A 25,443-nucleotide genomic window follows, 5' to 3' on the forward strand; every position below is an offset into this window, starting at 1 on the left:
AAAAGTGTGTGTATATGTATACATACACATACATACCAGGCACTTTAGTGACTTTGAGGATTAATTCTTTATATTTGGAGGCACATATTTCTGAGGACATTAGAATTATATTTATGAAATGGATGCTTTGATCTTGAAGTTGTGTGTGAAAAATTAACAGGCACTGGGTTTCTTTGGCAGTTTCTACTTTGCCCTTAACCATTCATTCAGTTTTATTAAGTATTTACAGCATAGCAAAGACTGCTAATTACTAGAGTACAGTGAGTTACTGTTGTCTAATTCTCAAAGATTTTCACAATCAATAATACAAATACCATAGGGAAATATATAAAGTAAAAAAAAATACTCTGGGATACTCTCTGGAGGGATTTGTCACTCAGTGTTGAGATTTGGGAAGTGATATGAGACCTGAAGTAGGAATTAATGTGGCAACAGGAATAAGCATTCTGGTGTAGAAAATACAGCATTTTTTGAGACCTAGATATAAGGTATGTAGTATGTTCTGGAACTACAATTGTTCATTTTGGTTTGAATATAGATAAAACAGCTTCAATAGAGTCTTAACTATGTGCCATGTACTTTATATACATCAATTCATTAATTATGAATTATTATGTTAATTCATATATATTATGCATTATTCATTAATTCATTATTCTTCATTTGATAATTTATCTCGTTTGATATCATTTCTACCATGTTACCAATAAAGAAATTAAGAGATACATAAAGGTTAAGTAATTGCCCGTGGTTACAGAGCCAATAAATGATAAAGCCAGGATTTGAATCTAGACAGCCCTACTCAAGTGTCTGTGCTTTTGTCCACTGTATTATCCCACCTTCCTAATTTTAATACTCAAGAGTCCTCTGAAGAAGTAAGGGCCAGTTCCTAAGGAATTTGTTTATATTTTCTAAAAGTACTCGAAGGAAAATTTTTGAACACCATATCAAGATCAGGTCTATACTTTTAAAGTTTGCTCTGCTTTGTGGAGAGTAAATTGAAGACGGCCAAAACTAGTAAGGAGATATTTGTGTTGATTCAGGCAGATGCTAATGATGGCTTAATTAAGATAATGGCTGATGGGATTAAGATGCATAGACATATTTGAGAGAAGTAGATGTAATTGCACATGGTGAATGATGGTGGGAGAAGATGGATAAATGGGACAGTCTGCCTGTTTTTATGTGTTAGGCTACTGGATAGGTAGGTAGATAGTTCCTTTTACTAAGAAGAGACACAAAAGGAGTTTGGAGTTTTTTTTATACTGGAGATTGACCCCAGGGATACTTTGCCAATGAGCTACATCCCCAACTCTTTTTATTTTTTTGTTTTCAGACAGTATCTCACTAAGTCACTGAGGCTGGCCTGTAACATTTGATTCTCTTGCCTCAGCCTCTCAAGTAATCCCTCTGTGGGATTGCAAGTGTACACCACTTGCCTGGCCAAGATTATTATTTTAGTTTTATATGTGTTTGAGTTTGAGCTCATATTCAAAAAGGATACCTGTGGATCTGGAATTCACAAGAGACATTTGGCAGATGATGAGATTTATTTTTCATCAGTACAGATACTAACAAAGCCAGAAAAGTGATTATAGGATGGATTTCAGAAATGCCTAATAAAGCAATGAAAGAGGAATAGATACTTTGAAGGAAATCCCATTAAGAGTGTGACATTTGAGAGGCCGAGGGGAAAAAACATCAGTAACATTAATACTTTATTATTAAGTTCTTGACTTCTCTCTTGTTAAAATTTTCCAATTTAGAATACAATAGTTTATTTCTTAATTTTCAGATGAAAATAAAAGGATAATAATAATAGGCAAACTTCTAAGATCTGAATTGTGCTTTGCATTTTATTATGAACTTTCTTTAAATTTTTTATTTTGAAAAATGTCAGACCTTCATAAAGATTGTAAGAAAAACAATAAACATCCATAGTCCCCACATATAGATTCACCAGTTGATAACTCTGAACATTAGCTTTATCTTTCTTTCATTATCTTTTTACACACAGAAATACTTCTCTTTCACTGCCTTTTTTTTTTCTGCTGAGCTATATGAGAGTTAATTGTAGAAACTTCAAACTTAAAACATTTCAGCATGTCTCTGTTAAAAAGGATATTCTGCATAACCACAGTATAATTATCATACTTGGGAAATTTAATATTGATTCTGTATTATAATTTAGTACATAATCAAATTTCCTCTTTTGACCAATAATATCTCTCTCTCATAGCACCCCCGCCTACCTGTCAGTATCCAAGGTTCCATTAAGTATCACACACTGCATTTGATTCTTTACTGTAGATTTTCAAATGTGGTTGTACAACGTTATCATTCTGTCTTCTCAAGAAGGAGAAAATAGAAAAGTAAAGTATCAGATTGTTTATTGAAGAGTAGGTGATAGAATATCATGGTAATTATAATAATATTTGCTTATTTGAGAAAACAAAACAGTCAAAAGTAAAATCATTTGGATATGAAGAAGACAACTCTGTAGATACATACATATTATTTTAAAATTCTATTTACTGAGTATTATATTAAGGGACTTTATCTTATTTAGTTCTTTTTTTTTCTTATTTAGTTCTTATGTCAGCATATGAAATGAAAAAACTGATTTTAAGAGGTTAAATGCCTTGTGCACATTTCATTAGAAATCGATGGGCAAGAGATATTAGCCTAGGCCAGTCTAATATCAGGTTGCTTCATTTAACTATTATATGCATTGACACATATTTCTAAGTAATTAGAAGCAAAGAATTTTCTAGCTATGAATGACATGAAGAATAGTAAAATATAATGATCTTTGGCAGAAAACCACTCATTTTATTAGAGATTTTTTGGGAATGGGGAAGAAATAAGGAGAATAATTGTTTAAAAATTTTAATTTATTTACTAATTTATATTTTTTTGTTTGTTCTGGTTAGTTTTTAAGTTTGCATGGGTTTTTTTAAATCTTTTAACCTGAGTCTTCCTTGTCCTTTCTAATCCTTAGTTTGAATAGATTTTTGTCTTATTTGTGTTATGTTGATTTGAAGTTCTCATAGTTAAATGTTTTTTTTACTTTATTGGAAAGGATTTAGAATTTAGATTGACAAACCAAAAAAACTTGTTTTTGTATTAAATTGCTGTTGAATTTTATCATATTTGTGTTTTTTTTTTTACCATTTTAGTTGGCTCTTCGAAATGAGGAGGCAGAAAACGAAAACAGCAAATTAAGAAGAGAGGTTGGTAAAAAATTTTAGTTGTGGTGGTTCAATAAAGATACTTGTTAAAAAAAAGTTTACATAAATTTATATTGTAAGCAGAAATGGAATCTTCCAAATAACTTATGCTTTTGAATTGGTTGATTTTATGATACCATTTTGTGTCAAGGAACTAGAAGATAAATCAAAACGTGAGGTCTTTCATCTCTATCTGTGTTGAAAATCTTGCTTTCTATTCAATAATCCATTCTTTGCTAATTGAATATAGGAGTGGATTTCTGTTCTTATTGCTCTTTTTTATTCAGCATTTTTTAATAATTTTTGTTCTCACAAAGTTTTGTAAATTCTAATTATTATTTGGTTCTTCTGAGCCAAATAATGTTTGTATATTGCTTATTCTTAATGTAGTAGCATAATCAAAATATTTCATTTCATTTGATAGTTAATATTCTTACTTTCTTTGGTTATCCAAAATAATGTACTCAAATCTCCTAAAGTTTCTTTATTTTTGCTTTCTTTAATTTCTGTCTATTATTTTTAATTATATATTGCCTTTCTCATTCCTAATTACCTTTTTCCTGTCCTTTTCTGGAGAACAAACGTCTAAAGAAAAAGGTGAGGCTTTAAGGGTGGTAAAACCTTTGGAATTTAAAGATATGTTCTGAGAGCAATGTTTAGAGGATATAGTTTTGTTGTTTCGGATAATTTCTTAAAGGACTGTTGTTTTTGATCTACCTTCAGAATGAACAGCTTCGTCAGGATATTATTGACTACCAGAAACAAATAGATTCACAAAAAGAATCACTTTTATCAAGAAGAGGAGAAGACAGTGACTATCGATCACAGTTGTCTAAAAAGAACTATGAACTTGTCCAATATCTGGATGAAATTCAGGTAAAATGAATAAAGTCAGTTTAAAGCAATTATTCTTATAAACTTTAGTTTCACTATAATGTAATCTAGTATTTAGCCCTCCATGTAATTCTTCATTATAAATTGGCCATCATGTACTTATAAATCATGAAATAAATTGCATCTTTGAAGTTCCAATTCTTCATTCATTCTTTTTATATAAGCCTATCTTCTATTTTGGGAACAATTGAAATCCTGTGTACAATATTCTTGATGTTTAATGTAATTTAATTGATTAATGTCAATTTATCCTAAAGGTACATAAAGAATTTTCTTTTGTGCAGTGCATTATTAATGTCTCCATTTAATTTTAACTTAGATTAAGTTTGACTTTATTTAAAACTTTTTTGAAAAGTATAGTGTCTCTTAGGGCTGGGGGTATAGCTCAGTGGTAGAGCACTTGCTCAGCATGTGCAAGATCCTAGGTTCGGTCCCCAATACTGCCAAAAAATAAAAATAAAATCATAATATCTCCAACTTTTTTAGACTTTAACAGAAGCTAATGAGAAAATTGAAGTTCAGAATCAAGAAATGAGAAAAAACCTAGAAGAGTCTGTACAGGAAATGGAAAAGATGACCGACGAATATAACAGAATGAAAGCTATTGTTCATCAGACTGATAATATAATGGACCAGTTAAAAAAAGAAAATGATCATTATAGACTTCAAGTAAGAATTATTGTCAAGATAGTTTATTTAAAACTTCATGTTGTTTCATTACTGTTTATTGGAAGCACTTTAACTTTCTAGGATGTGAATTTTGTCTCTCTTCTTAATATTGTAATATGTTGTCCTCATGATATTCTTGTCCATATGTGTTTTGAAATTCCCTCACAAACATCTTGTAATTCTTGCCATCTAGGAATATGTAAGTGACACTTTAATAAATATATAGATGGCAATCCTGTTTATGCATTTTAGACCTTAATAGGTGATTTTCCCTTGATACTTTTGAAAGTCATATCATTTAGCTTTAGATCTTAAAATGAATACAATATAAATATATATAAATGTATTAGAAATCAATATATTGTTTACAATTTATAAGGGCTTAAACTTATTTAAAAAGTAGAATAATATTTAAAAAATACAATTCTCTAGTAATTAAAGAAAATTGTGCAACTATAGGTTGAGTATCCCTTATCTGAAATGGTTGTTAACAGAATTGTTTCAGATTTTGAATTTTTTCAGATTTTGAAACATGTGTATATGAGAAACCTTGGAGACAAGATCCAAATGTAAATATTAAGTTTATTTATGTTTCATACCCCAAAAACGTTAGGCAATATTTTTAGTGTACTTGCCTTTCAATTGACATATATCACATGAGGTTCAGCATGAATTTTCCAGTTGTGGCATTCCATCATTGCCAAAAAGTGTATAATTTTGGAGCCTTTTAAATTTCAGAATTTTGGATTAGTATTGCTCAACCTGTATAAAGATACAGAAACTATCATATGTTACGGGCTACTCTAGTAATAGCTTATGTAATGTGGTACATCTGAGTATATATAAATATTCATACGTAATAAATATATTTATGTCACAACAATTAGTACCATTTCTTGAAATAATTGTTACCTTTTAGGTGAAGGAACTTACAGATCTTCTGAAAGCAAAAAATGAAGAAGATGATCCAATCATGGTAGCTGTCAATGCAAAAGTAGAAGAATGGAAGGTGCTTTTCTCAACTTATATAATAGCATTTTCATTTTCTATTTTAGGTTTTAAATTTAAGTTTTATTTTTGTATAAAGGACTTATAAGTTAATAAAATTTTAAAGTTTTTTACTTATTTATGTTTTAATTGATGGTGTTATAAGTCTCAGAAAAGTTGTATAGTCTTCTAGCTCATTTGTTATTGAGTGAGTGCTTTCAAGTCAGGGTTAATCAGTGGGATTAAGAGTAGGAGAAGAGATCTATCAGAGTCACTTGGGAAGCCTTTTCAAAATTCACCTCTTTCTCCTTACCACCCTCCAATCTCAACCAATTCCACAGCCTTTCCATGTCAGAAGCTGGATTTTTGATAGTTATATATTTGAAAAACATGAGATGACTGAATGAGTAATTCTTATTTTAAAAACTCTCTTCTTGAGTCATTGCTTTTAATAGGGATCATGTAAATGTTGTTGGCAATGGGAATTGGTTATCATCTAGGAAACTCATATAATATATAATAAGTATTTTAAATGAAAACAGTGGCAATGGAAGTGAGGCCTGAAAAATCAATCAGGAGTCACTAAATTTTATGTAAGGGTCTAGAGAGTAAATATTTAAGTCCATCTAGTCTGTTTGTAACTGAACACTGCTGTTAACATGTGAAAACCACCATAGATGTATCAATGAATAAGACTGTTTTCCATTGAAACCTTTTTTACAAAAACAAGTGGTGTATCAGATTTTATCTGTGAACTATAATTGACTAATTCTTGGAAAAACTAGTTTGTTTTTTTACAAAATTTAATTTTTTGGTGGGGAAATCATATGATAATATGTAATACATCTTTAAATAATTATTTTATCTCAGTATATATAGTATTGCTTTGTTGTTTTTAATGGCTGTTTAAATTTTCTTTGTCGTATGTGTATTTATAATTGATTCCTTTTTGTGTAACATTTAAGTGGTTTCCAATTTTTACTGTTAATAACAGTGTTTTAATAAATACCCTTGTATGTATTTTATTTTTTAAATATACAAGTATAGTTGGTAAAATAAATTGCCATATGTAATTGTGATATTTGTTGCAGGTACATTTCTCCAGTTTGTTGCTTATGTATTGGCTTAAGTATTTTTTTTTAATATGAAGTACAATATTTTGCTGCATAATTTTCACAGACTTTATGCCAAATTATTTTTGTAAAAAAAAAAAAATGGGATGCAACAATATGTGAAGCTTCTTTTAAAAAAATGTGCTGGTATTACTTAGAAGTAATTTATTACTAAACTTTCTTTGGTGCAAGATTAGAATATACAGACTACTCAAGTATGTTATTGAGGTGGTGACAATTATTCAATGAAATGGTATTTCCTTGAATATTAATTAGTTAAATTTATGATTTTTCTAATGGTTTTTGACCTTTGTGTCATAATTAGAAAGGCTTCTAAATACTTGTTTTCTCATTTCTTTTCTTTTTTTCCTAGTATCTTTTGGTTTCCTTGTTTGCATTTAAGTCTTTAAAGCATATATAATTCATTTTGGTATAAAGATTGTAATATGGATTCCACAGACCTATTACTGAAACATAATTTTTTGAATATTTCATTTCATACTGAAATATAGTTCCATTTTTTTACCATACAAAAACTCCTATTGAATTTTAGATTTGTTTGGACTCTCTTTTATGAAATTAATTTCACCTGTTATCTAAAATTATTGTTTAATTATTTCATGTATAAGTAAATGCTGTTCTCATTGGTTTTCTGTTTTTAGACTTTTATGAACAACTTTTACATGAAATTTAGAAGTAGCTTGTTCAGTTCTTTAAAAAAATCTTACTTTTTATTGGGTATGTATAAAAGGTATAGATTGATTTAGCGTAAACATTTTTATGATATTCAATCCCTCTAAGAAAAAAAACTGCTTTTAAGATACTTTATTCTTCTCAGTGGCGTTTTAATGCTCATTTCATAGATAAGTTGTATAAAACTTATGTAATAATGTGGAAGAACATATAAGTTCTGATTTAGGAAGGAATTATGAGTTGAGTTTTTAAAATTTGAATTCTGAAAATGTAAAAATTACAGTGTGCATTTTTGAATCATTTCTTATTTCAACTTCACATTAAAGAGAATTAAGGTCATACTTTCTTGTTCAAAGATTTGTATTTTCTATGTTTTTTTTAAATGTACTAATGGTGTTAACCATAAGTGAGGAATAGTTTGTCTTTTGTGTCACAGATATTTTGTTTTATTTCTAGTTAATATTGTCTTCTAAAGATGATGAAATAATTGAATATCAGCAAATGTTACATAATCTGAAGGAAAAACTTAAAAATGCCCAGCTTGATGCTGATAAAAGTAATATTATGGCTCTACAACAGGTAAAACCTTCTCAGATTTTCATTTGTTAATCCCTTTTATCAAAGTTAAAAGTGTGAACGCTTGTTTATTTTATCACCTGTGTCTAATTTAGTGACTTCCACTGCTAGGTGTATGACAAAGTCTTGTAATTTCTTGTTTCAGGTCAAGAAAAAAATTAGAGTAAGGGTTAATGTTAGAATCATTTTGTTTATCTTTCTATGTTGATGTAGATAATATAGCCATTGTTTTAGTCAGGAATTAAAGAGAAACTATTCAAAACTTTTAAAAAATATCTTACTACTCTGTTATTAAGATTTATTATATAATATTTTAGTCCTGATATACCCTATTACATGTGAAATGAACTCAAAGTGTGGTAATAATTTTAATGAGCTACCTAAAGATTTTATTTTTAATAAAAATGTTTTAATAAAATTTTAATAAAAACTTACATGGAAAAAAAGCACACTTTCATTATATATGTTAACTTTTTAGTCAGTCCAAAAGAAAGAATGAAATTTGAGAAGTATTTAAAGGCTAAGAATAAGTATAGAGGACAGTATTTATTAATGAAGTAATACAGGAATAGAAATTAAGTTGAGTGAAAGAGAAAAGCACAGTGCAAAACAAAAATACACAAAATGGTAAAATGGTGTTCTTGGAGGGCTATTGAGTAAGTAACACATAATGAGTTATAAAGAGCCACAGATGTTAAGAGAGTTTGGAATTTCTATTTGTTAGCGTGTTAGCCACTATTTTCTTCTTTATTAGAGTGATACCTGTGTAGGTAACATTATGTAGGACAGCTAAGGTATACAGAATATTGAAAGCATAGTTTTATCCAAGAGAAAATATATTTTGTAGTCTTTTTGAAAAAAATAAAACCTACCTTTCTCCTTACCTTTAAGATGTATATTAATATTCATGAAGGGATGCACAATATTTTAAAATATTTTATAGGGTATACAGGACCGAGATAGTCAAATTAAGATGCTCACTGAACAAGTAGAACAATATACAAAAGAAATGGAGAAAAATACTTTTATTATTGAAGATTTGAGAAATGAGCTTCAAAGAAACAAAGGTAATTCAATATTTTACAGGTGAAGTTATTTCATCTATAATGTTTTAGTAGTTGACTTTTATTAAAATACAATTGTATCATATCAATAAATACAGTATTACATGTCCTCCTTTTGAATTTTATCATTTTCAAAAAATTATACAGGACATTATTGTGCATATTACCACTGCTTAAATTTGTAAATGATGGATACTTTTCTGTAATTTTTCTCTGATGAAAATTATGTCTATTACTAGATTGGTGTTATAAAAATGAAGACGGAAGTGTAATTGATTGCTTTTATTTTTATTTTTTATCTTTTTTATAATTAAACAAAATTTTGATTAATGTAACAACATTGCAGATAGTTTTTAGAAGTAATTTGACATGTTAGCATTTGAAATAATCTTCCCCAAATTAATGTCTTTCCATACTTCCCTTACACTAAGTCATACCACCTTGCCTAATACATCTAATCCTCTTAACATAGCCCTCACAACATTAGTGCTATTATTTTTCCATAGCACTGCATACTGTAGGTATACCAGGGAATACTACAATTGGTCATGATAAATTGAGGAACATATTTATTATAATTACTGAAGATAAACAGATATGAATGGGAAATAATTAGTCTGTAAGTTGGCTGTAAGCTATGGGAACAAGTTCAAAGCCATTGAATCAAGAGTATATGTAACAAGCATGTTTGATCAGCAAAGAAGCCCTGGTGGCTGAAGAGCAAGCAGTTGGATAATGATAGGAGATAAGATAAGAATTTGCTAGAGGCTATATTGTGGGTCGTTATAGTTCAGTGTATGGACTTTGACTTTTATTTTAAGTGAAATGGGGCACCACAGTTTCTGAGGATAAGAGTAAGGAATGATATAACTTGACTTAGGCTACGTCTGCAATAACTGGAAATGGTAAGGACAGAAGAGGAGACTTGTTATAAGACTACTGAAACAATCTGGAGATAGGTGATAGTGGATTGGAGAATGATGGTAGCAGTAAGGTTATTAGATTTACTCAGTGTAGATTTATTTTGAAAATGATAGAAATGGAATTTGCTGACCCAGCAGATAGAGGATATGAGAAGAAGTTATCAGGGCTTTTAGTTTGAACTTTGGGGAGGTTTGTGGGAAGATCAGGTTTAGAGATGGTTAGATACTTAGTTTTAGACGTGTTAAGTTGGGTATTTATTAGACATCCACGTGAAGGCGTTAAGTAGGTAAATATGTAGAAAAAAGTCTGAGGTTCAGAAGAGCAAACTAGGTTAAAGATATAAATTTGAGTACCGTCTCCCTAAAAATGGTATTCAGAGTCATAAAGATCATCTACCTAAGATCATCAAGGGAGTGATTATAGGTTAAGAAACAAAATCTAAAGATTGAGACCTCGAATACTTCTAATTTAGAGGCTACGGAAAAGGAATGAACAAAGGGGACTGAAAAGGAAGGGTCAGAGATAGGAGGCATACCAGGAGCTTGGAGGGTCTTGAAAACGACGTGAATGTCAAGGAAGAATAAGCTACATTCAGAGGTCAGCATTCAGTAGGTCAAGATAAGCACTAAAAGTGAGCATCAGACTTAGTAATAGCTATTTTTAGTTCAAGAGAAGAAATGTTAAGAAGAAATGTAAGAACTCTTTTTTTTCAGGATTGTTCCCAGAATGGAAAAGGGGAAAATAGGCGTTAGCCTGAGGGGAAAGAAAGATTAAGAAAGTGATTTTAACATGGAAGAATTAACTCATACTTTAGGATTAATAGGAATGCTCCATTCAAAAAGAAACAATAGATGCAGCAGAACAGGGAAAGAACTTCTGGAGCAATATTCTTGACAAAGTCATGTGAAAGATATAGTCAGTGAAGAAGTTGGCCTTAACTAGGAACACAGAGTTAATTGATAAATCGAGGAAGAAAGGTAGTGTATATAGATATAGATGTAGGAAGATAGGTAGATATCCTGATGGTGGAAACTTGTAGAAATTTCCTACTGATTGCTTCTTTTTTCTCAGTGAATAAGAAATCAAGGTTCTCAGCCAAAAATAATAGGGGAGTATGTATGGTACAAGTTTGAGGAGAGAGAAAAGCATTTGGAAGAATGAAGATGGGAAATGTGATATGATTGCTGAGTAGTTTCAGTGTTTATTTGTATTGTATTTGTATTGTATTTATATTAGAATACAGTGTGTTTAACTGCTTTAAACAAATGACTGATATTATGAATTTTGCATGTTAGTCACCAGGAGAAAAAGTTGCAGTTGATCTCTGCTATCAAATAAATTGAAAGAAATCTAATGAATTTGCAGTCTATAGTCATATAATTCCTAAAGAATGCAGAAGATCTATATACTAGATTGTGCTTTGTATATTAAACCTAACCTGTAAACCATGATCACTTCTTTCATTGGTTAGGATTAACTTTAGCTCTTTACACAGATTAGAAGAATAGTGGCAAAGTCAAGACAGGAGATTCTCACTTGTGTTGTCATCTAGAATCAGGCAGTCCAGGGGCTTATCTTTTGTTCTGTCTAGAAGGCAGCTTTACCCATGTCCATATCCAAATAGCAAAATAGAAGTAGAGAAGACAAGGGATGAAAAGCACATGCTGAAGGATAGGTGAGAAAAGGTAGTGTTTATTGTGATGGCTATGTGTAATAAAGGGAGAATAGATATTCGGGGACAACTCAGCCTCTTTCACAGTTGGCTGTTAGCTCCAGAGAGCAGAAGTCATTTGCTTGTTTGTTTCTTTCTTATTTACTTACTTAAAAAAGTTTTTTTAGCAGTGAGTATTGAAATATAGAGGTGTGTGTTTTTTTTTTTCCTCCTCACTACTGAGTTATATCCCAAGTTCTTTTTATGTTTTAGTTTGAGACAGGGTCTCACTAATTTGCTTAGACTGGTCTTGAACCTTAGGATCCTCCTGCCTTAATTTCCTGAGTGTACGATGTAGGCATGTACTACCATGCCTGTCTCACCAGGTCTCATTTCTTAAAAGACCTTATGTGATCTCCCATCCTAGCCTAGTGCATAATAAAAGTTTATTAGTAAAAGTTTATTATGAATGGGCATAGTATGATTTGTGTTGATAAATTTTAGAATGATAAGTATATTATATGTTGGTTTAGCCACAGTTTAGTAAGCTAATATAAGAATGGATTTAGGACTTTTATTTTACTTAAGTTATGATTAAATTTAGCTGCAAATTATAGAAAAATAAAGCATGGGACAATGATTTAAACAAGATAGAAACTTATTCCTCTATGATATAAACAAAAATGAATTAATTCAGTTCAGGATTGGTATGGTAGCTACACAGATATAAGGTAGCAGGCATCTGGGACTTCTTTGTCTTGTTTCTCTGCCCATCTCAACATGAGATTTTGATCTCAAGTTCTAAGAATAACGTTTGAGTTTTAACTTTCATATCCATATGCCAGGTAGCAGGATAGAGGAAAGAAACAAAAGATTGACATTTCTCCTTTAAAAACATTTTGTAAAATTCATGCATGATCTTTGTATTTTCTATAGCAATATGACCATAACTGACTGCTGGAGTGTGGAAATTTAGTTTTCATTTCAGATGGTCAGGTGGCAGCTAAAAATTTGTAGTTCAAATTACATGGTCAAAAGAGAAGTTGAATATTGTGAATATTCTCTGTTAACAATGATCAATCCTGTAAAGCCTTGTTTTGCAGCCTTTTGTTAGCCCTAATCCCTTCAGGTGATTTAACTGAACTTTACTTTTTTTAGTTAATTTTATTAACCAAACCAAAATAGAACTCTCAGTTTACAAATATAAATTGCAACATTAAAAGAGCTTTTTAGTGCTATACCACTTCTGTCCATACATTAGAACAACTGATTTAAAGGAGTAAGTAGTCAACCCAGTTAATTTCATGATTTTTGTTTTTACCTGTAGGTGCTTCATCCCTTTCTCAACAGAATCATTTTATGAAAATTCAGTCAAAGGTACAAATTTTAGAAGAGAAAACTAAAGAGGCTGAGAGAACAGCTGAACTGGCTGAGGCTGATGCTAGGGAAAAGGATAAAGAATTAGTTGAGACTCTGAAACGGTTAAAAGATTATGAATCGGTATGTATATTTATCTTGTCAGTCAAGAAGCTTTGAATTATTTTTACCACTTATAGACTCTTTTGTGCCCTTTACTGCATACCATTTTAAAAAGTTCCATAAATCTCTTGATAAACGTTATTCTAATTAATTTATATTAAACTATTCAATCTTTTGAGCATTTATATTTTGTCAGAATTTTTTTTTCAAACCATTCAATCAAAACATTTTGCCCAGATAATAAGCTTTGGTGAAGTTGCAAAATTAGATTGTTTGTTATCTGTATTCTTTGTGCCACCATGTAGATGTGATACCACTGGCTGGTTTGACAAAACTTGTGACATGATGGTTTTGTTTTGTTTTCTTTGTCAACAGTCTACTTTGTACTTTTTATAATTTTTAAAATGATCCCACCTTAGGCAACTTAATTTGTTACATATTCTATTGGTTTTGCTGATTCACTTTTAACTTTCAATAATTTTATATGTAGTATTCTAACAGTTTGCCATTAGGATGTTGTACTGGGAAGTTTTAAGCATTTTGTATTCCATAATTATTATTATTAAATTCAGTTTATAAAAGTACATAAAAACCCTTAATGTATAATTTTTATGTTTTTATTATCTGTTAAAAAATAAATTTAAACTTTGAAAAAACCTGAAATATGCCTATCATATAAGTTGTAGGTATATACACATTTCCTCTGAGACTTAATGAAAGATAATTCTTAAATAATTCATGAATTTTATTTATTTATTAAAATAAACTATGTTATATTTAAATTAGGTTGGGTGTTTTTCAGGGAGTATATGGTTTAGAAGATGCTGTTGTTGAAATAAAGAATTGTAAAAACCAAATTAAAATAAGAGATAGAGAGATTGAAGAATTGACAAAGGAAATCAATAAACTTGAGTTGAAGATCAATGATTTCCTTGATGAAAATGAGGAGCTTAGAGAGCGTGTGGGTAAGTCATCTTTTAAGTAGTTTTCTCATACATGATTTCCAATTCTTTTTTGTTTACTTTGGTTTATTACTATTACTTTTAAGTAGTTGAATGCTTTTCTCCCCTAAATAAATACTTCCGTGAAAACATTTACACAGAAGTGAAGCTGCTTCTATTGAAGTGGGATTGAGGATTTCATCTAGTCGAGATTGTGGGTCAGCAGTCCTGGAATCTCATTTTATATAGTCTGATACTTCCTCAGTAATAGATACTTGTTTAAAAAATGAAAGTCTTTTAACATTAATACCACATAACAGACGTTAACCTTTTTTTTCCTCCAAAAAGAAGGGACCAATGACAAGTTAGTTTGCAGAGTGCTCTTTGTTTCAAATTAATTCCTAATGACATTTATAAATGTTTAAATTTTTTTAGGACTTTGAGATTCTTGACTTTTACAATTTAGGCTGCTTAAGTTTTACTTTAGTTAAGTATTTTAAGAGTTCTGTTGATTTTAACAAGCAATTTGTAAATCTCACTTTGAGAACTTATGTTTTGATTAGAGTGAATAACACATTACTTAATATTACCAGTTTGATACTAAATTCCGATAGTTCAATTTAAGTTGGTTCTTTAAAATAAAAATGAAGTTCTAAAAACTGATTTCATTATATTTGCTAAATATTAGTTAATGCTTTCTAAGATTTAAAATGATCAATTGTAAAAAAATTTCTGTAAAGGAAAGAAAATTAAATATTTTATCCAGATTATTTATTTGTGAAATAAGATCTAGAATTAAGGTAGGACCTCAAATTGGACTTGTGAGTAATTGACCAGTCAGTTCATAACCAGTTATCTGGAAGTTCCTAAAGATACTTCTGACAATCTATAGATCTGTCACAAGCACTAGATTTTCTGTCCTTAAAAGGCTTTAAGTCTTGATTTATAATTACTTTAGACAATTACAACATCTGTTTTTCAAAGCCTAGCTGCTTAGTAATAGCAAATTAGCAGGCAAGTACACTGGGAAGAACAGACTAATAATGATAATGTAATTGATATTGTTATTAATAATGTCTACTATGTGCCAGATACTGCTCTAAGCAATATGTTTAGGTTAATTTTATTATATACATTCCTGACTGGTCAAGAAAAATAAATAAATACAGTGTTATCCCTTTGATTTAGTTATAAAAGTGGGAATTGAACTACAGTCTATTTTATCTCAAAGCTTCTGTTCTTAATAATACAGTATAATATTTTTGTGATAGCCTGACATGGAGTTTTTGTTAGTGTTTCCATAATAATTGGAATAAAATTTTATCTGGGGTTTGGCACAATTAACTGGAAAATTCTTGCACAAAAAGTAATCCATTCTTCATTGATACTAGCTAAATGAATTATAACCAGTTGCTTGATGGTGTATGAAGTTTTTGTAGTTAATTTGAATGTTTTTAAGTTTTTAATTACTCTGCTTTCTGTTTTAGGTCTTGAACCAAAGACAATGATTGATTTAACTGAATTTAGAAATAGTAAACGCTTAAAACAGCAGCAGTACAGAGCTGAAAACCAGATTCTTTTGAAAGAGGCAAGTATGGTGGTTAATTGATTTTTTTTTTTTTTTGGTTGAATAAAGAAAACTAATAATTCCTACTTTATAGATTGAAAGTTTAGAGGAAGAACGACTCAATCTGAAAAAAAAAATTCGTCAGATGGCTCAAGAAAGAGGAAAAAGAAGTGCAATTTCAGGTATCCTCAGTTATTCAATACCTTTAAAAGAATGTTTGGATTATGAGTCATTTGAATCTGAAATTTTCTGTGTTTTTAATGTTTTTTCTATATTATAGTGGATCTCCTGCAGTTTTAATAAATAAACATAATGACCTGCAGAGAGGTAACTAAGTATAATTGGGTTCAATCCTGAATCTGAAACAGGTGACAAACAAACAAACAAAAACAAAAACAAAACAAAAAAAACAAGAGAACAAACAAAACCCAAAGTTTAGAAATCATGGTTTTGGAAGTTTTAATTGTATACTCTTAATTTCTACTGTAATTCTCACTATGTTGTGATTAATAATGATAATACTTAGCAATATTCATGTTAATATGTTGCTCTTAATAGTTTCTCTTTCGTTCAGGACTGTGCATTGAAAACCTTCTTTGTAAATTATTCAGTACTAAGTGAAAATAATGTTTTATTGAATGTAAAAATTAGCATTCTTGTTTGTTTATTTTACTTGGTGAAAAAATAACAGTTGGTTCAATTTTATAATAGCTATTACTAGTTTTTGTTAAAGGACCACAGATAATTTTTTGTTAAGAGCACCACAAAGAGGGATTTTTTTTTTTTAAATTTGGGCCAAGTTCACAAGCATATCTCTGAATTATAGTAGAGCATTATGGTTTTTTAGTTTTATGGTATCTGTAATCATAAATTTTCTATGAAAATGAAACTATAATATACTAATATAATAAAAGTTTACTCATAATTTGTGATTTTTATGTACTTTTTACATGTGTTTTTGAATACTGTACTTATCTATTAGTACTTTTAGTATAGAATGGATAAATAATGATAAGAAAAAATAAAAAATAAAATGATAGAAATCAAAAAATAAAATTCTCATAGCTTTTTTAAAAGTGAACTAGATCAGGTTATTCTGACTACATATGGATCAAGGATTTTCAAAATAATTAGTCTACATTTTGTTTAGGTTAAAACTCGAATCTGCTTTTAAGAATTAAAACATTAGAATAGTAGGAGAGTTATTTTGATTTTTAATTTGTTAATTCTTTTATGTAGAATTAACCATTGAGGACCTGAACCGAACTAAAGACCTTTCTCAAGGAGATAGCATAGGGGAAAGAAAACTGAATTTTGTAAGCCTCAAAAATATGAGTGAAACACAATCAAAGGTAAGCAATGAAGTATTATGGCAGAGAAAATAAAGGAAAATGTTATCAGCATTTCATTTTTTTCTTATTTTCTCATTTTGGACACCTGTTCTTTTATAGTTGTGAAATAAGTAAAGAAAAATGTTTACTTTCTTAAATAATCTGTTGATCCAAAGGTGATTAATGAGACATTATTTACTTTGAATACTGATTGAGAGTTCAGATGAAATAGAGATGCTGTATCGGAGACCAGAATTCAGTATTCCATAGTCAGATCAGAATGATAAGGAGGAGAATCTAACCATATGATCATTATCAAGAATGTTATCTGAAATTCATCATAGAGTAGAAAGTGGAGTGGATCCTTTACTCTCTTTACATAGACGTTCTTCAACTGTTTGAGGAAAAGATAATTCAATTCTGGAAACTATTACAATAAGAGAGATGTTTAAACCAACATATTTACAATCTTTAGGAAATCTGAAATCATTAGTCATTACATTTAGTACAGAGAGCAATGGAGTAATAAATGACTATTTATGCTGTCTTTCTGAAGAAAGTATCAGGAAGCCATCAAGCACTAGTTTCATCTTTTCATACCGTATCTACAGCTTCAGACTTCATGCAGAAATTATCACTTAGGCAAAAATCTGTAATATTTTGTCAAAAAATTAATGATGATATACCTGACCTGGATAAATGACAAGTAGCAACATCAGGAAATGAACAGATTCATACCCAGATAAAGCATGCTGATGTCATTTTGAAAGAAGATAAAAAAAAAAGTGAAATACCCTTACAGACTGAGATTTTGAAAAGTAAGCTTGAAGTTAATGTTTTGGGTCCTGTGCCTATTATAGTATAAGCAGAATTGTGTCAATAGATCCACTTGAAAATCTTATAGAACAGCTATGGAGAGAGCTAGTATTTCTTAGATCTTAGGCGAGTTTCCTTCAGGTTATATTCCTGGGATCACTTTTTGTGACTTTTCTAACAAAGTTCTATAACAATTATAATAAATTTTTTGTTTGCACATTAACACTAATTTGTACACATTCTGTTTTTAAAAACAATTAGAAATGCAATACATTTTATAAGAACTTGTTGATTTGCCTAATATGTTAAGTGTTTCTTTAATGAAGTTATAGCCCAGGAATTGTTGATCGAAAAAGCACAGAGTAAAAATGCAGAAATAGTGCTTGAATATCACAGAAGCGAAGCAGAACAGGTAGTGTAAAGACAGACCATCAAGAGAGATAATTGTGGTAGTAAGGACAAAATGTGTCCTTATATTTCTTTGCCTTTTGCTGTGGGGGTCATTGAGCGAGGGAGAAAGTGGCAGGAAGATATATTTTGTCCTTTAAATCTAATTTTGCCTTTTTGATGACTATTGTTGTGTCTCCATAGTCTGTTTTTTGGTGTGAAACCTATAGACTATTGTAATATCTTATAAAATATGTCAATTTTATTCTGTTTGTCAGAATGAATTTCTTTCAAGAGAACTAATTGAAAAGGAAAGAGATTTAGAAAGAAGTAAGACTGTAATAAATAAATTTCAGAATAAATGTAAGTTACTGTTATCTCTTATTTTTCTATACCTGTTTTTTCTATACTAAATTTATGATTTAAAAGAACTCTATATATTCTCTGCTTTCTAATCTTTTTTTAGCTTTAATTAATTCTATAATATATATAATTCAGTCTCTCTCATTCATCCAGTTGATTTGCTGTTTTCATTGTCAAAATGATATTCTAAGTTTTTTGTGGAAATGTATATCAAATTTTTCTTGTGTTCTCTAATAAAAGTGAAGTTAGAAAACTGAAAATTTTTTAATATAAAGCATATTTTAAGTTAAAGCAAAAGTATGCTTGTGATTATGTCTTTCATCTATGAAATAAATATTTATCATGAGTACTTTATTTAAATAGGTCTGCCATTTCACTAAGTTATTCATGTTGCATTTGTAATTGATTTTTTTTACACTTATGTATGTGTTTTCCCAATGGTTTTTCTATATGTGAGATATTAGTCCTCTATATAAAATAATATAAGTTATGAAAATCTCTTCATTCAATGAAAAAATTTGTAATCACAGTGAAAGAATTAGCTGAAGAAAATAAGCAACTTGAAGAAGGTATGAAGGAAATATTGCAAGCTATTAAGGAAATGCAGAAGGATCCTGACATTAAAGGAAGAGAAACATCTCTAATTATCCCCAGTCTTGAAAGACTAGTAAATGTAAGTTATTTTTCATACAAATGTCTGTCTTCAACCAGCTCGCCTCCCACTTTAAAGATGATGTTATACTGCTTTTGTGGTTCTGATGAAATATTTGTGATCATTTGAATCATTGCTTCCCTTTGTATAATAATGTGCTTATAATTCTTTTTTGTTTTTTTACCAGTTTGTATATAATGTGCTGAGCTGTGTGTTTATCTAGTTTGGGATTCAACGTCTTGAATCTATTCACTACAATTTTAAGATTTTTCTACCATTATTACTTCAGTTATTTTTCTGCTGTTCTCTCTGGGACTCCAGTGACATATGTGTTTTGATATCTTCTCATTTGTCCTTAGGATCTGTACATTTCTCTCTCTAATATTTCATCTTTTTTTCTGTCAATTACTAATTGTTGTTATTTATCATTAAGTTCATTCTCATTTTCTCTCTTATCAGTATTGTGGTTCAGGAGTCAGTCTGAGGCCTGGAAGCTTTTTTTTTTCTTTCTTTTTTTTAATTTTTAATGGCTCTTTTAACGGTGCTGAGGATCCAGGGTTCATGGATCCAGGGTTCATGCCATGCAGGTGTTCTACCCCTGAGCCACAACCCCAGCCCATGGAAGCCTTATTTATTTATTTACTTTTAAACAAAGAATTTAGAGTTCTTTTATGCTGGCACTCTTCTCACTGAGATTTTCTCTTTAATTTTCTGAGAATTTGAGTGCTATCCTATGATCTTCAAGGCCAGAAAGATCATAGGTCTCTGCAACTGCAGCCTGCCCTCAAATTAAACTCTTAAAAATGGCAAACTCAATTCTTGATAGTCTTTTCTTCCAGGATTCAGGTTTACGCCCAAAATACTTTGTTCATGTTCTTTTAACTTTTTAAATTAATTTGTTTTATGGAAAAATGTAGATCTGTTAGGAAATTATACCATAAACCTGGAAGTGTAATATAATATTATGTAGACTACAGGAAGAATTTTAGCCATTAATTAATATTTTATTTATATTTACTGTATGGAGACGTAAGAATTGCATGGTATTAATGAGTGTCTGTTACATAAACTTGAATATAATACATAAACTGAACTTATATATAGCGTACTTTATTAAATTGTTTCCTAAAATTACTTCATTTACAAGGAAAATTATTATTCACTTAATTGCTTTTTAAAACCATGATTAATCAATAGTTGAATTCTTTCTAATATTGTAATTGTTAACAGAGAGCAAGAGTGACATTGATTATGTTAAAAGCTTCCTGAGGCTAGAAAATCATTTGACAGAATTTATGCAAATTAGTTGGTTCCCTGTATATTTTTCTGATTCTGACTTCTCTGTTGGTGACGTTGTTTTGTTTCTGTTATTATGAATGTCTAAAATGATTCTTAATGCTTTTTTGAATGTGATCATCTTTTGTCCATGATGCTACCCATTACTAATATTGTATCCCAGATCAAGCTTCATTCTCCATGGGAAATTCTACATATTGATCAAATAAACACAGAATGAATAGTCCCAGGAAATCTTACCTTCTATTTCTCTTGACAATCTCTGGACCTTCCCCAGACTTCTGCTTTGATAGAGTTCTATTCTGGATTGCTGTACTTTTTTTCTGATTCTAATATGCTCTGATATTCACAGATCACCTAGGAATACTTACTATTTCCTTTAGAGGTCTTCAGAATTCCTTTTTTTTTTTTTTTTTTTTCCTTCTTGGTACTAGAGATTGAACTCACGGGCATGAGACCACTGAGTCCATCCCCAGTCCTATTTTATTTAGAGACTGAGTTGCTTAGCACCTTGTCCTTGCTAAGGCTGGCTTTAAAACTCTTGATCCTCCTGTCTCAGCTTCTGGAGCCGCTGGAATTACAGTGGCTGGCCGGAATTCATAACTCTTTAGATCACATTAATTCCGGTTTATGCACTTCAGTTCAGTCTCTATTATATAGGATACTGTTCAGTACCCCATACCATCTAATTCAACCTCACTTTACCAAAAGCTTATGTAGATAGCATGGTAGCAGGATGACTAACAAGGCAGTACTGTCCTTTACTTTCCATCTACCTGATATTCCCTTTGAATTAATATGACTTACTACTTTGCATGGCTTACTCTGATCTCCTTTGGGTAAAAACTTGCTTTTATAAATCAACTGCCTAAACACCACATCACCCTCCAGAATAGATTAGATTATTTTACTTAATTTATCTTATTTGTCTCTGTTTTCAGTTCTGAAAGCTTGTTTTGCATTGAAAAGCTTATTGCATATAGTTTTTCTGAAGTCCAAAGATACTTGTGTATATTATTATATAGATGAGTACGTGGTATGTGTGTATGCATGCATTGTTGGATCATTAGGGCCAGTGAGGCTACTCTGATAATATGTTAATATCTTACATATTACTTTTTCTTTTTTCATTGTTATTATTTAATAATTTTGTTATCCTACTTGGCCTTCATTGTCATGTATGCTCCAACTGTAGATAGGAAGCACTGAAAAATTCCCTTAACTGAATGTAGAAGTTTTTCCATCCCTTTGCTCATGCTTTTAATTCATATGCTGCGTAGTTTCAAATCTTTTACATGTAAATTACTTCATTTTGACTATACAAAAATCCTGTGAAGTGGGAGAAGCAATATTTCTTCTACTTTAGAGATAAGGAAATGAAATCACTTGCCCAGCTGGTAAGGGATTGGTTAATATTTGAACTCTGGTCATCTTAATCCTCTGGTTATTTTTCTAGTCTGCCAGTCTATTAACTAGATGTTGTTATATGTTAAAATGAAATAATGACCATGGTAATGTAAGTTGAACTGCAGTTTTATAAATGTAAATTCATAAATAAGACATCGAAATACCATACTTTGTTACTACTCATGGCAATCAGAATAGAAAAATGTTTAAATGTCAAATTTTATTTAAAGGTAAATTTTTGTTTCCTATGATTTTACTGTTCTTTCTTATATTTCTAATATATAAATATACCAGGCTATAGAATCAAAGAGTGCAGAAGGAATCTTTGATGCCAGTCTGCATTTGAAAGCCCAAGTTGATCAGCTTACTGGAAGAAATGAAGAATTAAGACAGGAGCTCAAGGAATCTCGGAAGGAGGCTATAAATTATTCGCAGCAATTAGCAAAAGCAAATTTAAAGGTGAGAATTTTATTAAATAAAATACTAAGCATAAAAACATAGGTTTAATAGAAAAGTTTATTTGTTTGTTTTCTTGAGGCTACTTTATGAGAAAATGTCCATTGAGTTAATTCTTTGAAAATTAAGAAAACTGAATTTTTCTTATGAAAGTAAGTGGAAAAATTACTGCCTTATAGAAAAACACAAAAATTGTGTCTTATAATTAGGCATTTTAAAATAAAATTCGAGCGTGATTATATTCATTTTTGTCAGTTCTGGTATTCATGTACCTATTTTTAAAAAATATGCGGTAGGGAAACCATGAAGTATAATTTAGTATTTTCAATTTGTCTTTCTTTGGCTGTAAAACATGTGGGTCTCATCTTTGGATTGTTTGTTTTCAGATAGATCATCTTGAGAAAGAGATCAATCTTCTACGACAATCAGAAGGATCAAATGTTGTTTTTAAAGGAGTAGATTTACCTGAAGGGATAACACCATCTAGTGCCAATATCATTAATTGTCAGAATGAATATTTAATACATCTTCTTCAGGTACTGAAAATTTTACATGTGAATAACAAAAATCATTGATAGTATGTTTCTTAATTTAGTCTTCATGTATTCCTTTGAGCTCTCAGAACATTGAGATATATTATTTGTGAATTATGTTAGAATAGTTTATATAAAAGTAATTCATTCCATTAATCTTCACAAGAAGCATATTCACATTTCTTATTTGGATGAGTGTCATTCGTATGAAATAGGAACATCAAGCAGCTACTATAAAGTAGTGACATGTAAATAAGGTGAGTACTTGTATTTATTGCTGGTTAGGGAAATAATTCAAGAGAATAAAGTCTGATAAACCCCTTTCTAGTGTCATGATTACTTTTCTGTGTTATTCACAAGAAAAGTTTTTGAGCCAAAAAAATTTTTTTAAGCCTTATTCTTTCCTTTACTGTATAAATTGTTAGTTTTTAAATCCAATAGCAAGTTAAGAAGGGTACCATGCTCTAGTACTTGTCCTGTGTTTGTTTCTCACTTTTGCTGTGTGTATCATGAGCATGATGAATGGCCTAATGAGAGATGCTTTTCATTATTTTATTTGAAGTTTGAATAACCATAATATCACACATACTACAAATATATTTGCAAAAATGTGTTCAAAATCAATGAAAATGGTCTTGATTATAAGTACCACTGTATTCTTGTATTAAATTATTGATCACTTGAGTTATAATTATCAAATGCTTGTTTTTGTATTTGATATAAAAATAGTCTTTTCCTAAATATTAGACTTTTGCTTGTCATCCAGGTCAAGTAGGGACAGTCTTCACTACTTATCAGAATGTTGCTTTATAACTCGTTATATCATTACTTTGAAATTCATAGTACTTTTTTCTTTATAGTACTCTTTATGATTTCTCTTATTATTCTCTAATAAAGGGACATTTTCAATAAATAATGGCCATGTGGCATTGACCTTTTATTTGCGATAGGATTAATTTTTTCCAACAAGATGCATGAAATGCATTATGATAGATTAGTGAATAACCATTGGTAATGTGCAAAAACCTATCCTAACTGAAAAACCAAATACTTGAACTCTTATTCTTAAGGAATTATAGAGCGATGGAACATCAGAGAGATGCAACTTCAAATGTTAGATCTGAGTATCTGGAAAGCATGTGGCACCAGGTCTGGCATATGTCCTTAATAAAGGGATCTCAAGTGTAGTGCCACTGAGTATTTTTGATGTTGAGTAAGTTATGTAATCTTTTGAAGTCTCAATGTATTTATCTTTAAAATGAAATGATTGGAGGGGATAGATAATTTGAGTGGAGGTATGAAAGTATATTTTCACAAAATGATATGTCACTGAGTGGTTAGAGGTGTGTGTTTTTAACTATTCTGTATATCTGATAAAAGTGTGTATTTAAAGGTAACTTTTCTTTCAAATAATTTGTATGCTTACTGTGACCACCATAACTGATAAAAGTAATTTTACCCATTTCATACTATTTTTTTTTGTGGGGGGGGGGCAGATACCAGGTATTAAACTAAGGGGCTGTCCACCACTGAGCCACCTCCCCAGTCCTATTTTGTATTTTATTTAGAGACAGTTTCTCACTGAGTTGCTTAGTGCCTTGCTCTGCCGAGGCTGATTTTGAACTCGCAATCCTCCTGCCTCAGCCTCCTGAGCCGCTGGGATTACAGGCTTGTGCTACTGCGCTCAGCCATAGTACATTTTTATATATATTATATCCTTGAATTATGATGTTTTGAATTCTTATTTTTAAATCAAATTTTTAGGAACTAGAAATTAAAGAAAAAAAGTTGAAGAATTTAGAGGAATCTCTTGAAGACTATAACAGAAAATTTGCAGTACTTCGTCATCAGCAAAGTCTATTATATAAAGAATATTTAAGGTAAAAGTATTAGCAAAACTTTATAAATTTAATCATAGTATATTCATAGTGTATTTCATTCATAATGAAAGTAACATTAGAAGAATTTAGATATTTTGTTCTGTTCTTTCCTTCTGCCTTTTCTCTTTCACTCTTTTTTTTTTTTTTTTTAATATACTGGTAACAGTTGTGAAGAATTTGTTTTTAGATAGATGGTATAGTTTTAATGATCACAAGCTCATCCATGTCCTGGGATTGTTTTGCCTTGTTTTTAATCCAGACTTCAATATTTGCTCATTATAAGACCTTGAGCAAGCTGCTTTACCTTTCTATGTTTTAGTTTCCTTTTTTGTAGAATTCTGATAGTAATATCTCTCTCATAGTGTTCTTATGAAAAATAAGTGAATTATTACATGAAAATGTTTAGTGTATGGCACATATGAACAGTTTATAAATGTCAGCTGCTATTAGTTAGCATCACTTGTAACAATTCATATGTGTATGTAGGGATTAACATATATCTTCTTATCTCTGCTATCTAATCTGTATCCATAGA

At 30.1% G+C, this 25,443-nt stretch overlaps 1 protein-coding gene across 4 annotated transcripts in view; it reads left to right on the forward strand.

Annotated features, from left to right (window-relative positions):
* The window catches only part of Cep290 (centrosomal protein 290), an 84,907-nt gene that overhangs the window by 6,415 nt on the left and 53,049 nt on the right, over positions 1-25,443 (forward strand). For all 4 annotated transcript variants that reach the window (XM_071609657.1, XM_071609659.1, XM_071609658.1 and 1 more), the window contains exons 7-22: positions 3,180-3,233; positions 3,954-4,106; positions 4,611-4,793; positions 5,713-5,802; positions 8,042-8,164; positions 9,105-9,228; positions 13,128-13,300; positions 14,082-14,244; positions 15,708-15,808; positions 15,882-15,969; positions 17,027-17,139; positions 18,600-18,684; positions 19,215-19,357; positions 22,334-22,498; positions 22,882-23,031; positions 24,793-24,908. In XM_071609657.1, the coding sequence (XP_071465758.1) occupies positions 3,180-3,233; positions 3,954-4,106; positions 4,611-4,793; positions 5,713-5,802; positions 8,042-8,164; positions 9,105-9,228; positions 13,128-13,300; positions 14,082-14,244; positions 15,708-15,808; positions 15,882-15,969; positions 17,027-17,139; positions 18,600-18,684; positions 19,215-19,357; positions 22,334-22,498; positions 22,882-23,031; positions 24,793-24,908 (2,024 nt within the window). The remainder of the gene's footprint in view (positions 1-3,179; positions 3,234-3,953; positions 4,107-4,610; positions 4,794-5,712; positions 5,803-8,041; positions 8,165-9,104; positions 9,229-13,127; positions 13,301-14,081; positions 14,245-15,707; positions 15,809-15,881; positions 15,970-17,026; positions 17,140-18,599; positions 18,685-19,214; positions 19,358-22,333; positions 22,499-22,881; positions 23,032-24,792; positions 24,909-25,443) is intronic.

Source organism: Marmota flaviventris, chromosome 3 (assembly GCF_047511675.1).
Source record: "Marmota flaviventris isolate mMarFla1 chromosome 3, mMarFla1.hap1, whole genome shotgun sequence".
Lineage (NCBI taxonomy): Eukaryota > Metazoa > Chordata > Mammalia > Rodentia > Sciuridae > Marmota > Marmota flaviventris.